General features: G+C 39.5%; 1 protein-coding gene across 6 annotated transcripts in view; it reads right to left on the bottom strand.

Moving 5' to 3' along the window:
• Positions 1 to 126: 126 nt before the first annotated feature.
• The window catches only part of LOC115237065 (plasma membrane calcium-transporting ATPase 3), a 77,630-nt gene continuing 64,463 nt past the window's right edge, over positions 127 to 13,293 (bottom strand). For 2 of the 6 annotated variants that reach the window (XM_029809876.1, XM_029809875.1), the window contains 2 exons: positions 9,505 to 9,573; positions 1,002 to 1,223 (listed from right to left, as the gene is read on the bottom strand). In XM_029809876.1, the coding sequence (XP_029665736.1) occupies positions 1,002 to 1,223; positions 9,505 to 9,573 (291 nt within the window). Of the gene's footprint in view, positions 1,224 to 9,504; positions 9,574 to 13,293 lie in introns of all 6 variants that reach the window. The other 4 variants (XM_029809874.1, XM_029809877.1, XM_029809882.1 and 1 more) reach the window with 4 other exon arrangements.

Consider the following 13,293-nt stretch of genomic DNA (forward strand, 5'->3'; position numbering starts at 1 on the left):
TATATATATATTAATACGAAAGAATAGAGAAAGAGAGTAAGAAAGACAGATATATATAGCGATAAAGAGAGAGATCACGGAGCGAGAGAAAGAGCGAGAGAACGAGGGAGAGAGAACGTCCCGCGGCGAAGAAGAAAGAAGATAACCAGAGAAAGAGAGAGCCCGAGGAAGAAACGGCGAAGGGATGAAGGTAAAAGAAGAAAGAAGACGGGGAGTCGTCGATGATTCTACAATTCAAGATATACGCTTCAAAACTACAAATCTTTCCCTTTTTTTCTCTCTTTCTCTCTCTCCCTCTCTCTCCCTTTCAACTTCAATTCCTTTCTCTTTCCTCCTCTCTTTGCTTTCCCTTCCGCGTCCCCAGCTCACGCAGCCGTCGTCGCGCTTCTTCCACACAGCGGTGCGTCAAGGAACGAAAGAATTCTCAACAAACACGCACACGCACACACGATAAAAGAGAGAAACACAAGAGAGAGACACAAGGTGGTACGGTGAGGGAACGTAAGGGAGGCGTACGTAACATAACTCAACTACGTATAGGAGGCAGTGGTGCGTTACTTTGGGGTAATATTTTATAATTGATGTCTTTCTCGCACACGCTGCAGCGGTTTTATCGCGTCGTTCTCGTCGCGAGAATAAAAGGGGGGGCGCCCAACGGAGAGTCAAAGGAACACCCCCCTCTGTTGCAAGCGCGCGCACGCGCGTATTCGTCGAAGCAACTAACAACGGATCCTCCACTCCGCTCCATCCCTCTCCCCGTACCCCCTTTCTCTCGTACAGTTTTTCTCTCCAATTCGCTTCCTGTAAACCCTCTGCTCTTCCGTTGTGAGCGACCAACGGCCACAGGAAGACGACGAGCGCGAGAAGATGTCGAAGACGTCGTCGTCGTCGTCGTTATCGTCGGCCTGCTCGTAGTGACAATAGTAGTAATAGTAGTAGTAGTAGTAGTAATAGTAGTAGTAGTAGTAGGCGTCGCTACTGACGACGCGGCGGCGTCGTCTCTAAACGGCAGTCTCGGTGTGACTGTGACTCGAGAGCCTCTCGACGTCAATCTCCGGTATGGTGAGCTCGTCCGGTATGTTGTCGGCGTACTCGATGCTGCTCGTCTGCGAGAGTCGCTTGCTCAAGGACGACTGCTTCCTCAGTACCTCCGCCAGGGTGGTGCTGCTGTGCTCGCCGTAGCGCGTGTCTAGGCCCTGCCGAAATGCGTTCACTACGCGGATCTGCAAATTGGAAAGCCGGTGACGGTCAGATCAGTCTGGTCTAAATCGGGGGCCGATCGGCGACGACGGCGCGCAGTCAGCGGGATCGTCGCCGATGTGCGAGCGGGGGATAGATGACAGGCACACGCAACAGCAAAGTTGCAGGTTGCCGGCACACGCACTCGAAATATAGATAGGAAAGATGTTCAGGCTCAGAGATTCAAAACGCCGCGAAGATTGCGTATATACATATGTATATAGGATCTTTCAAAGTGACTATCTACTTTGGTGAGATTAGAAATTTTTTTTTTTTTTTGGATTGTTACATACTGGCATAATATGGTGTGTCTATTGTTATACAAATTCATGTATTTATAAAAGTTAATTTCCCTTTCAGTCCCATATCATTGATGATAAATGCAAGAATAATCAAATTAGAGTCCATAAAGTATGCATATTCTTTAAATATATACATATTTTCATGTCTTAAAAATATTTTTTTATATTTCTTATTATTTTGCAAAATATTATAGATAGTCACTTTAGGAATATTCCTGTATGTATACCTACGTATATACGCACAATGAAGATTCCGTACAAATGCGGAAAATAGTCCGCAAAACTGACCGCCCTTATGCTTTACGAGCGTGTTCCTTTTCTCCGTCATTTTTGGAGTCGATCTTTCCCAAGAAATTTAATCTCCTCGCGTTAATTGAAATGAAAACTACCTAATAATAGCAACGATCCAACTAAAATTGTTTCAGATAGAATCGGAAAGAGCAACTCGCAATCAGTCGAGGAACCTTTCGTTAAAGAATAACGCGCCAGTCTTGTGGGACACCCTATACAGATATTAATATGTATAGCAACGGCGGGGGAACGGAATCGAAGGATGAATCGCATATAATCGAAAAAAAAATTCTCTTTCCCATTTGTTTCTTAACCCCATTCTAATTTTTCAAATTTGTCGAATGCTTATTTAGATTAAATTTGATTTAATCAGATCGCATCGACAGTTGTCCTTTACTATTATCCGATTCACCCTTAAGACCCACATTCGCTTTGCATTCCCGCCATTTGAGATACGTAAACAAGACAGTAAGCAGCGATGCCATAAGATGTTACAGAACTAGCGGGGCTTGGCTCGCCCTGCGGAACAAGGCATTATTAGAACACAGAGTTCGGAGCAGCTGCGTCGGTATGGGGATAGGAGAGAGTGGTTTGTGAGAGTTGCATGTAAGAATCCTTTGCGATACTTCGGCATACTTACTTTCAGAGAGAGAGAGAGAGAGATAGATAGATAGATAGAAAGAAAGAGAGAGTGAGAGAACGATCTTTGCGATTCTCCGGAATCATGTGTGGAAGACGTTAAACTTGTTAGGAACGCTTAACACATTGAGGACGGGACTTTAATAAGATTCCTATGTTGAACGCGAGATAAAATTCGCTCGAATAACATCCACTATTGAATTTTGCATAAATATTATCTTTATGCACGGATGCTCTAAAAGATATGATTATAATATGAAAAAAACGGAACGTATATATGTATTTAGTGTGTATTCTTAGTAACTTTGCACAGTATGTGCAAATACATGTTGCTTTGTTCTAATTCATAATACGTACGATTGTAAATCGCCTTAATCTTAGATCTTTATCATTTCTCGGATGTCCGAAAGAATATATAAATTTATGCCCAGTCCGCAAAGTGTTAAGTCTGCAAAATACTGTTTATCACTCTCCTAGCATCAACTTTGATAATTCGAGGCATCCTGTACAGAAGGGAGAAGGGGGGGTGAGCTTAGCAAACGTGGAAATCAATAAAAGTCGATTTCTTCTTAACGAGAATTTGGCGCACACAATTGTCGAGTAATTAAATTTAGGAACTATGTTCTCTTATCGTCAATCCTGATCACGAATTTATAATTACTACATGTTATTATAATTGAATCTAATGCTCTTGTACTCAATTATTCGACAATCAAGAAGCTAAGCGCATTGTAGGTTCATATAGTATCTAATATTTCAGTTGATAAAAATGAGATATATTTAAAAAAAAATGACACTTATAATTTTTCGGTCATTTATGGCACAGTTTTCGCCAAGAAAAAATCGACTTTCAATTGATTGAAAGATACATTTCTGCTGCCGATTACCACTTTTGCAAACTCGTCCCGATGTTCGTCGATCGCTTCTAATCGAGTACCTTGCAATTACGCGGCCTGCAAAAGATGTACCGACGTCGCCGCTCTGCAACTATGCTTGCAACTTGCCGCGAAACACCGCATGCACCCATCGACACTATAGTCATCGGAAAGATCGGAAAAAAAGTATCAAAAAAAAAAGATATCCACAATCGACTCTTCTATCTTTGCGTGTTGTCGACGGCTTGAGGAACGAAGCTGCTGGCTAGTCGAAATTTCGAAACGAATAAAAATAGATAGAACAAAAAGAAGAAAAAGATCGCGTCCTTGTTCTTCTATTGCGAACGCGATATATTGCCAAGCTGAGTCACATGGCTGGCATACATGCGCGGCCAATGATTTACAATTGATGAATTGATGATCAAGAAGCGTCACGTGCGCAATCGATGTCCGCGCATCCGGCGACGAGTTTCCAGGATCTGACAAGTGAATTCCTCCAAAGTTATCTAATTATAAAAAATAAAAATAAAGATTTATTTCGCATATACTCGCGAAAAATTATAACTCGAAAAGAAAGTATGAATTAAATCGAAATAGGAGATGACCTAACTCTGCGAAATTGATTATTTTAGCAAACAAAATTTTTTCAATCTTGGAATATAAAATTTCGACTTATTTTCCAAAGTTAGGAATCTCCAAGAATCAATTTTTTTATAGAACTGTCAAAATATAGTAACTGAATATCACTTGAAGGAAGTCTTGACGAGGCTGGTCACTGATGCCGAAGAACGCGGAACGAATCGATACGTGACATTTATGCGGTTATACAGTGTGCAGTTTCTGTTTCTCTCGTAGCGTCAGAGAAACCTTAATCGACCGAGAGAAAAATAGTAAAAAAGTGAAAGAGAGAAAAGCATATAGAAATAGAACAGATAAATAGACAGACAGACGCGGTTAAAAGAAGCAAGAGGAGAGGAGAGCGATATCGACAAGAGTCTGGATTGCCACTTAATCAAGCAATATGATACATAGTTTGGAAAAGCTCGTTGTATCAACTTCTCCCAGAGAGAAGCGATAGAAAGCGATTCGCGCTTAGATAAGCCTTGAGAATCCTCGAGTCCGAGATATAATCATTATCCTATTAGCATATCAATTAATTAATTCGTACCGGAAGAGAGATAATAATCTCGACGAGCTGAATCTTCGATATTACGGAATAGCTACGGAAAGACGCGTCTCTCGTTGCGAATAACATCGAGATTTTTTGCTCCGCGAGATTATATAACTCTCGATTTCGAACCGACTATCTCGCTAGTTTTGGCTGATGGCTGATCAGTAACGCGCTTCCTTCACTGCGGTCGACGCCGGCCTTATCGCTAGGTTTCTCTACTCGAACGCGGCCGATCATCGGTTGGGATTTTCTCCTTACAGTTACGGCTGACAATCGCAAAAATTTTCCATTGCGATTGTGACCATTACGTAAGACGCGCAACACGCGGACGATTGACGTAGACATTTTTTTCATCCCAACAGTGGAAAACGCCCGTAACTGATCAGACAGATAATTTCATAAAAAATGTATCAATGGTTAAAACGCCATTCAGCGATGATACAAATGCCGACGAGCACATGAAAAGGCGAAAAGGCCAAAGAATATCGACTGCGAGAAAAAGTTCCAATCTTACCTTTTAGCTGCACCCTGTATACACATTTATTTTCGCAAATTAATCGATAATTCGCGATCTTAGAAGAAGCGGTTCCTCGATTAAGAAACCGACCGATGTGCGTCCTAAGCGATGCAATAAAATGCTGCCAGACTCTGGTAGATGTTTCTCGTTTCGAGAAAGTTTCGTATCCGTTATCCCAACAAATCTCCGCATTCTTTCGGAGTCTAAATCCCTACTCGCAAACGCATCGAGAGACTCGATGACGTTCGGACTCACCGTTCGATGATCCACATCCTTTGACGGCGGTTATTTTCTATCGTAATTGTCCCGAATATAGCGAAACGGAACATTAGACATTAAAGTCTCCGACGGAAAATCTGGCAACATAATACGTCCAAGACGCCAGAAAAAAACAGGATCCGCATTTTGTACGGAGTTCGGTCGTCGACGTTTCGTGTGAACGTGAGAGAGTGTATTATACATACAGCAGACCAGGCGGGAGTCATCGGCAAAAAGGACAATACGGCAAGCAACACACGAGGAAAATATCAAGCATCACATGCAACGGTTAAAACGACATACAGTTCGTATATAATACAAAGATTTAAAAAAAAAAGTGGAAAAGGAGATCTATATAGGTTATGATCAGCTGCATGCATTCAGCAAGATCGCGTGCCCAGCAAACGTATGTCAGTGTGTGTGATTCGGCTAGTATCTCAGAGACTCCCCCGAAAAAGCCAGCTTTTTAAGACCGTGGCACACAAAAAAAAATTTAAGCAGTAAGACTTAAGACTTAAGAATTTCATCCATACGGAATTTTCAGCGTTTCTTACGTTTCAATATGGCTGCCTTACTGTTCGACCGTGATTGGTCAATTCGCTTATGTCTTAAGTCTTACTGTTTAAGTTTTTTTTATGTGCCACGGTCTACAGTTGACAGCAGGGGAAAAGGGAGAGTGGGAAGGGGGGGGAGACGAGAGAGAAAAATCTCTTCGTTACCCCAATCTTCGGCTTTCTTTCTTCCTTCCTTCCTTTCTTTCTTGCGTTCTCGAGGCTCGGCCCGGGACGTGCATTCGCACACGTCTTCTTCTAACGGGCGTGGTGTTAATTATCGCCGACACACACACACAACATTCGAAAGAGAATACTTACGCGATGCGAGGGACGTTACCGCCTTCGTATTTCGGCGCGGCCACCTGTACACAGCTAGACCCCGAAGAATGCATCTCGGGACCCCAGGGCCTTGCGCGCGCTTCTCCTTCGCGCGCTCGCAGATACGTGTCTGCATTCTTTTTTTTTTCTTTCTTTTTTTTTCTCTTTGCGTTTGCGTCTGATACGAAACAACATGCACGTTACGCCAAGTAATGCGCACTGCCGATTATACGTATCGCAATATACGGACGACGACTCTCTCAACGGAAAAAGACGGTATGTCGTATCGAGTTTCACGTGGAAGGATGTCAGGGACAAGGATGACAGTTGAAAGGATGAATAGAAAGAGAGAAAGAGAAAGAGAGAGAAAGAAAAACGAAGGAGCTAAGAGGGAAAAGAAAAAGGGAGATAGAGAAAGAAGAGACGACGGAAGAGTAAGAAGTGGTGTCTTCCTAAACAATATTCGGGAGAAAATTTAATCATTATATCGTCCGTCCATGGAATCTTTTTGAAGATAAGAAAAATTTTTTTTGAAGATAAGAAAAAATGACCCTCTTTTGAAATTGATAACTTTTGTATATCCGATAACTCTTTATATATCGCTTTATCGATTTAATGACAAAATATAAATTATGACTGTAAATTATTCTAATTTATAGAAAAATTACAATTTCGCTTATTCAACAAATTTGAAACAAATTTTATTTGTTGCAAAAATATGAAAACAGACTGAATATTTTAATCATCTTTATCGAGAAAACTTTCGTCTCGAACTTTTCTCCTCGTATCTCTCCTATCACGAGAGATACTTTAGTTTATTTTATTTAGCGATTGTGGCGTTACCAGAAAATCGATTGATTGATCGGTAGTGTATAATGACAAATGTGTATTACGTTCCATCGATCTTCGTCGAGTGTCTGAAAGGTTTCTTTTTGGAATAAAGATGATAATATATAGGGGGGAAATGTGATAAGCATGTATATGGAAAAAAGACGCTTCGATAGAGAAAAAAAGAAAAAAAATGTACAGAATGTCGGTCTCTCGTCCACTGGAGAACCACATTCCGTAATTGAAATCTACTCGCCTCGATTGTTAAACATATATTATTTTCGTCACGAGACTTTTCACACAGAATTTGGATTTCGTTGTCCGATCGTTGATTCGGTTCAGATCGCGTCACGATCTATCAAATTACGTGACGACGTAGAATTCAAATCGAGAATAAGTTCTCGTTACAGATTAAATCGAAATCAGAAATTGAGACTGACATACCTCGGCGAGTTCATCTGTCAACACAGCGAGAAAGAAGAAAAAAATATCTCATTCTCTTAGTTACGCATCACGATTATAACAGCGTAGAGATCTCCCTTGGATGTCTGTAGCATCGACGCACGAACTCGGCGAAATAACGTCACTTCTGATTGTAGAAAATACAAGTTTTCCGTTAATATACACGCTATAAAAAATAACACGTGCTGCAATGTATAAATATCCTTCGTGCAAGCAAAGATAGCTGCATTCGAGCAGATTCAATATGTTTCGGACAGACGAGAAATTAATCGCGTGGAGTTAAAGTTCGAATCGTCTGGGACGAAACATTTCGTTTCACATGACGTTTAATTTGTCGCCAGCAAGATGCACAATAAAAGCAACGTGCAAGGCTCGCAATCCCAGGCATCGCGCGATGTCAAAAGGAAAAGACGCATCGCGGTCACCGAAAATTGCAACTACAATGCAACACGGCACACACACGATCGCATATCTATATACATATACACAGCTGTACATCTAATTGCGGTGACAAAAATAAGCGACAATCAAGGTGTGGAGACAAATTTCGCACGTTGTTCTTTTTTTCGCGACCAATTCACGTTTAAAAGGTGCATCGCGTCTCTCTCATGCAATATGTGATCGTATCTAGATGTGATTCGTTACTTTACATGATCGCAAAGAGTCCTAACGAGAGAGCGAGAGAGAGAGAGAGAGAGAAAGAATTATCCTAATGTATAATCAATTCGATTCTTTTCTTTAATAGATCCATGCCCAGCCGTGCCCTGTCGACTCTCACTCGACAGTGGCGATTCATTCTCTGGACCGATCTGAGCGGAGGGAACGAGAAGGATTTTTGGAATGGCGAGATGCGGACGAGGTGGAAACACGTGTACCGAAAGGTAAAAAAAGCGGGATAAACGATCTCGTGATCTCGCGACAAGGATCGAAATCGATAAGCTCAGTTTTCGACGTTACGAATAAGAAAATTTCGTCGAAATGATAACGATCCCTGACCGAGATCGAGGAGCGGAATATAAGTGGGTATGAGATACAGACACACGACGAATACACGATGTTTCATGTAAAGTCACGATAACACAGGACACCGAGAGCTGCGGAGATGAAAGATAGGGAAAAGTTAGAACAAAGCGGAAAGAAACGGACTTGTACCACCAGAGGGCTGATGTAATTTGTAAAAAAAAAAAAAAAAGAGAAGTTCCATTTAACGAAATGAAAAAAATTGTACGCTTATTTTCTAATCGTTTTTGTCAAAATGTCTCTGTTTAATTTGGCTTTCTACCGGGAATATTCTTGAAGCGATTCCTGTATGAGGAATATCTCGCAATTAGAGCGGCGTCTCTTTTCAGCGAGAAAGTAGCTATCTCTATGTCAAATAAATAAAGAAAATTTGTACCAACGAAAGCCCCTATAAGCAACAACGACGCAGCATATAGACTCGGGAATCGCTAATCCTTGCCGCGCTTCAAGCTTGGGATGTCGAGGATTAACACAGACATGTACCTTTCCTTCGTATTGACGTCGAGGGCAGGAAAGGCTGCCCGGTCCAGTAGTACAAGCCGTAATATTATCCTATTGTAGAACAGTATAAAGTAGAAAGCGGGAAGTATACGTAGATAGATAAAACAGAAAGATCAGAGGGAAAGAAGAAGAAAAAAAGAAGAAGAAAAAGAAGAGACGTTACGAAGAGTGAGCATGGGATAAATCCGTATAACTTGTAAGACTCACTATAAGTACAAAGAGTGACTTACAAATTATTGAAATACTCTAATTCCTAGAGTATTCTATGTAAAAAGCAGGAAAGAGAGGAAAAGGGAGGGGAAAAGAGAGGAAAAGGGGAGAGGGAAGATCTTGGTGGGTTGGAGGAGAGAGATCATTAGAATAAGAAGCGTGTAAAAGCAAGAAAGTTAAAAGGCAGCTGCGGGCGAGCAAACAAGCGAGTGACACAGAGAGCGAAAAGGAAGAGATCGAGATAGAAAGAGAGAAACAGAGAAAAAGAAAGAGATAGAGAGAGAGAGAGATAGAGATAGAGCAAGAGAGGAGCGCTTACAGCTTGGTCTGTCGAACTCTTGCTGTAGGGTACCGGTATCAAACGTTCCTGCAACTCGCCACCTATCACCTTCAAGAGTAAAGGATAACATAATGGTTACAACAGAGTGGAACGATCGGATCGCGCGTAATCACTTCTTCAACCCTCAAGCGATGCACTTGCCGGTCACTTTTCACGACGTGAACGATTATTTCGAATTTAATAAATGAATCAAATAATTATCGGCCATAATATTGGCGTAAGGATTAATTCTTTACTCTATCGAGGATATGTCGGGATATGTTAATGATGAGATACCTTGGATTTCGATTGTATAAACGATTGTATAATCCTTATGTCAACATATATACAGACCGATCATTTTTTGTAAAATATACCAATTTCTGTTATTGAATAGAGAGTCTCTAAAGAAACCTTGGATATTTTTCTGTGGATTTTCCTATCCAATAAACACGTCTGAAGAATGCACGTTATTTTAATACTTAACTGGTACAATAGGATTTTACGTCAGATGTGTGAGTGCTTTAAAATTAAATTTCTTCACAATTAAATTCTGTAATGTTGAATTACATTTATTATATACTGTATCTATATACAGCGCGTTGCGATATAAAAAATATAACAAAATGAGAATAAATATATGAGATGTACAAAGTATTATTAATTTTCAAATTAATTTATTTTTAATTTAAAAATAAATAATAATATTTCTTTATTTCTCATATTAAAAAAAGTTTGAAGATATATTCATAGAATTCTTTTCTTCTTTTTTACTAAAAAACTGTCAATGATCTTATATATCCTTTATATTTTTCACCATCTCTTATTTCTTGTTACAATTTCCTCTCATGTGTACCAGTTAAGGATCAAATTATCTTCCACGCGAAACGCGAGCTTGAGGGTTAAGGGTGACGCATTCTCATTGTGGTTTGTCTCATTGAAATGCTGATGTTTGCGGAAGTAATCAGTGTGACTGTGAGAGTAATCGGATCTGATAGTGGTGTTCGCGTCTTCTTGCCGGTTTCGGGACTCTTCCCGCTCGGGAACACGTCGTTTTAGTGAGATATCTTCGCTATTTCTAAAGTTCTTTCGCGAATCGCGAAATTTGAATTTAAATTAGATTGTTGATTAGTAAATTTAAATTAGATTGCTGAGTATTATAGATTATGTTGAGAGTGTGTGTGTGGCCTTTTATTTCTTCTTTCTGTAAACCGAGCCGTGCTCGGATTCATATGACCGGAAGTTAATTTGGAGCCAATTGCACCAATATCGTTCAAAAATCCCATTGCAATATTCTGTATCGTATTAGTAAAATTAGCATTTTGCTCAATAATTAATAATTGACCTGATTAAACAAATTATTAATTATATTAAAGGAATTCGGGGCCTTTAAGATAATTAAAAAAAATTGATTTTTGAATTTTAATTTCTCAAAAACAGAGATATCAAGAAAGAGAGAATTAGTTTTCTATTTTTTTAATTAAGTTCTTTACAAAATAAGCCTAAAAATAAAAAAAAAATTTATAATTACAAAAATAAATTTAAAGATGTCCCGAATCCCTTTAACTCAATTTTTCTTGACAGCAAATTTTTTTATTATAAAATTTAAGAAATCGCGTTTTATATATTTAAATTTCATTGCAAATTGTTTGACACATAACAATTATGTTCTTAAATAATTAAAATGTCAAATCTTAATGAATATTACACTACATCGATTTTGGATCTTTTTCCCTTGACGATATCACGAATAAAACTGTAATTTGAACAAGAATAGAAAATCATCGGTCATCAATTCGGGATTAATTTTTAAGACCGTCGGTGCAATTCGGCCTCGCTGATAAGGGACAAAGTATGAGCGAGAGTGCCGTGCCAAAGTGAATCAATATACAGACAGACAAGCGCAAAGACGTAGAAAGATATACAGAGAGTCGGTATATATAAATCGGCGAGCAGATGGAATTACGAGAAAAGATGTGCACAAAGTTAGTTGTTGCGTGATCGTTCAAAGGTGGAGAAGATGAGATCGATAGTTTATTCGTCGAATATTCCATCGCGCGAGATCCGTCGACTGACAGAAATCGCAACAATCGACATCCCGTCGAAATGCAATGCGCCAATGAAAACATTTCAATTCGAGATTTCCGCAAATAATCTGTTTGAACATGCTTCGATATTATATTAATATAATTAATTATTCTCAAATGATCGGAATTATATCAAAATTATAATTATTGCAATCATCGCAGATTAATTATATTTTCAATCAATATCTTTGAACTAATTTATTTTATATTAAACTCAATGAGACAGAAAAGAGATTAGAAATAATTAAGAATTCAGTATAAATAGATTTCGATTTGCAAACATTATATTTCGACGGGCATTTTAAGTTTATAGTAGAAAGCAACGAAGATATATAACAAGTTACATAATGATGATGATACCATCTCTGTCGTTACCCGCCATTGTGCGTTAGACACGTCAATGAGAGGCATCATCGAGAAGATCATGTGCGTATTAGTAGTCATAGTGTGGATCAGGAGAGAGTTAGTAGAGACACATTGTTGGATTTAAAGAGTAAGTAGAGATCGCTGTCGGTCAATCGAAGAATCGACTGCGACGTCCTGTTGTATTTGTCTCGCGTATGCCACTAATGCGGATCAATAATATACAGGTCGCGCATAGATTAGGCTCGAAGGTGATGGATATCGCCTTGGCAAACAGTCGTTGCTGGTGGTCGCATCAAGAGATTCTTTTTGTCTGTATCGCGCGCGATAATCGAACGGTGTCCTATTCTCCAAACTAATTATTCGAAACTAATCATCGGACGAGATACTTTTCTCGCGATCTATGTATAAATCGATCGCAATATATACTTTCTCGCGATTAGCGTATCTTCTAGCTGGCCTGAAAGCGGTCAAGTCGGGAAAAGGAGCATGCGTCGTTCGAGAATGTTTTCAAACGTGTTTGAACGATCGAATAGGAAGATCGAGAACAATAGCGTGATGTGGGAAAAGAGGAGAGAGGATATCGTGATTCGATAGTCAATTCGGATCGCGAGAGAGAAAGAGACAGAGAAAAAGATATATATATATATATATATATATATATATATAGACACAGAAAGAAAGAGAGAAAGATTGATTCAGCAACAAGCCAAGCGTGGAAAAGATTTTGTATCGCTTTATTGACCAAGTCGATCATTGTGCAGCTTTTGTTTCGTTTCCTTTCTTTTTTCGTTTTCCTTTTTCGTGAACACGTAATTACGAGTCGAGAGAGAAAAAAAGAGTTCTTCTTTGGCGGGACCGATGGCCTCCGGTCCCCGCGTTTCGCACACACACGTTTTATTTTCTATTTCCCTTCTCTTCCATTCATCTTCTACCATTTTCGAACTTCAAATCCCGTCTCTTTTTTTTTTTCGTTTTCCTTTCTACTTCCCTTCAATCAGCGTCGCGCAGGAGAGGCTAAAAGCGATTCGCACGATTCATCGACGATTCGATGTACCTCGTTTGCTTTTAGGAGCGGAGGGGGTGGTAAAACGATAATACGAGAGAAGGTAGAAAAGCGAAGGGGGAAGGGAGGGTGGAGGGGGAAAGGAAAGAGAGGATGAGAGAGCGAACGAGCATACAAGAGAAATCCGAAAATACCACCCTCTCCGCTGATCTCCTTCTATCGGACTTGTTATTTGATTAACGTGTCTTAAACTTTATTTTATATAATAACAATAATAATAATTAATAATATTAATAATAATAATAATATATTCCCTATTCACATATCATTAAA

This window comes from Formica exsecta, unplaced genomic scaffold (genome assembly GCF_003651465.1).
Source record: "Formica exsecta isolate Colony F162 unplaced genomic scaffold, ASM365146v1 scaffold27, whole genome shotgun sequence".
NCBI lineage: Eukaryota > Metazoa > Arthropoda > Insecta > Hymenoptera > Formicidae > Formica > Formica exsecta.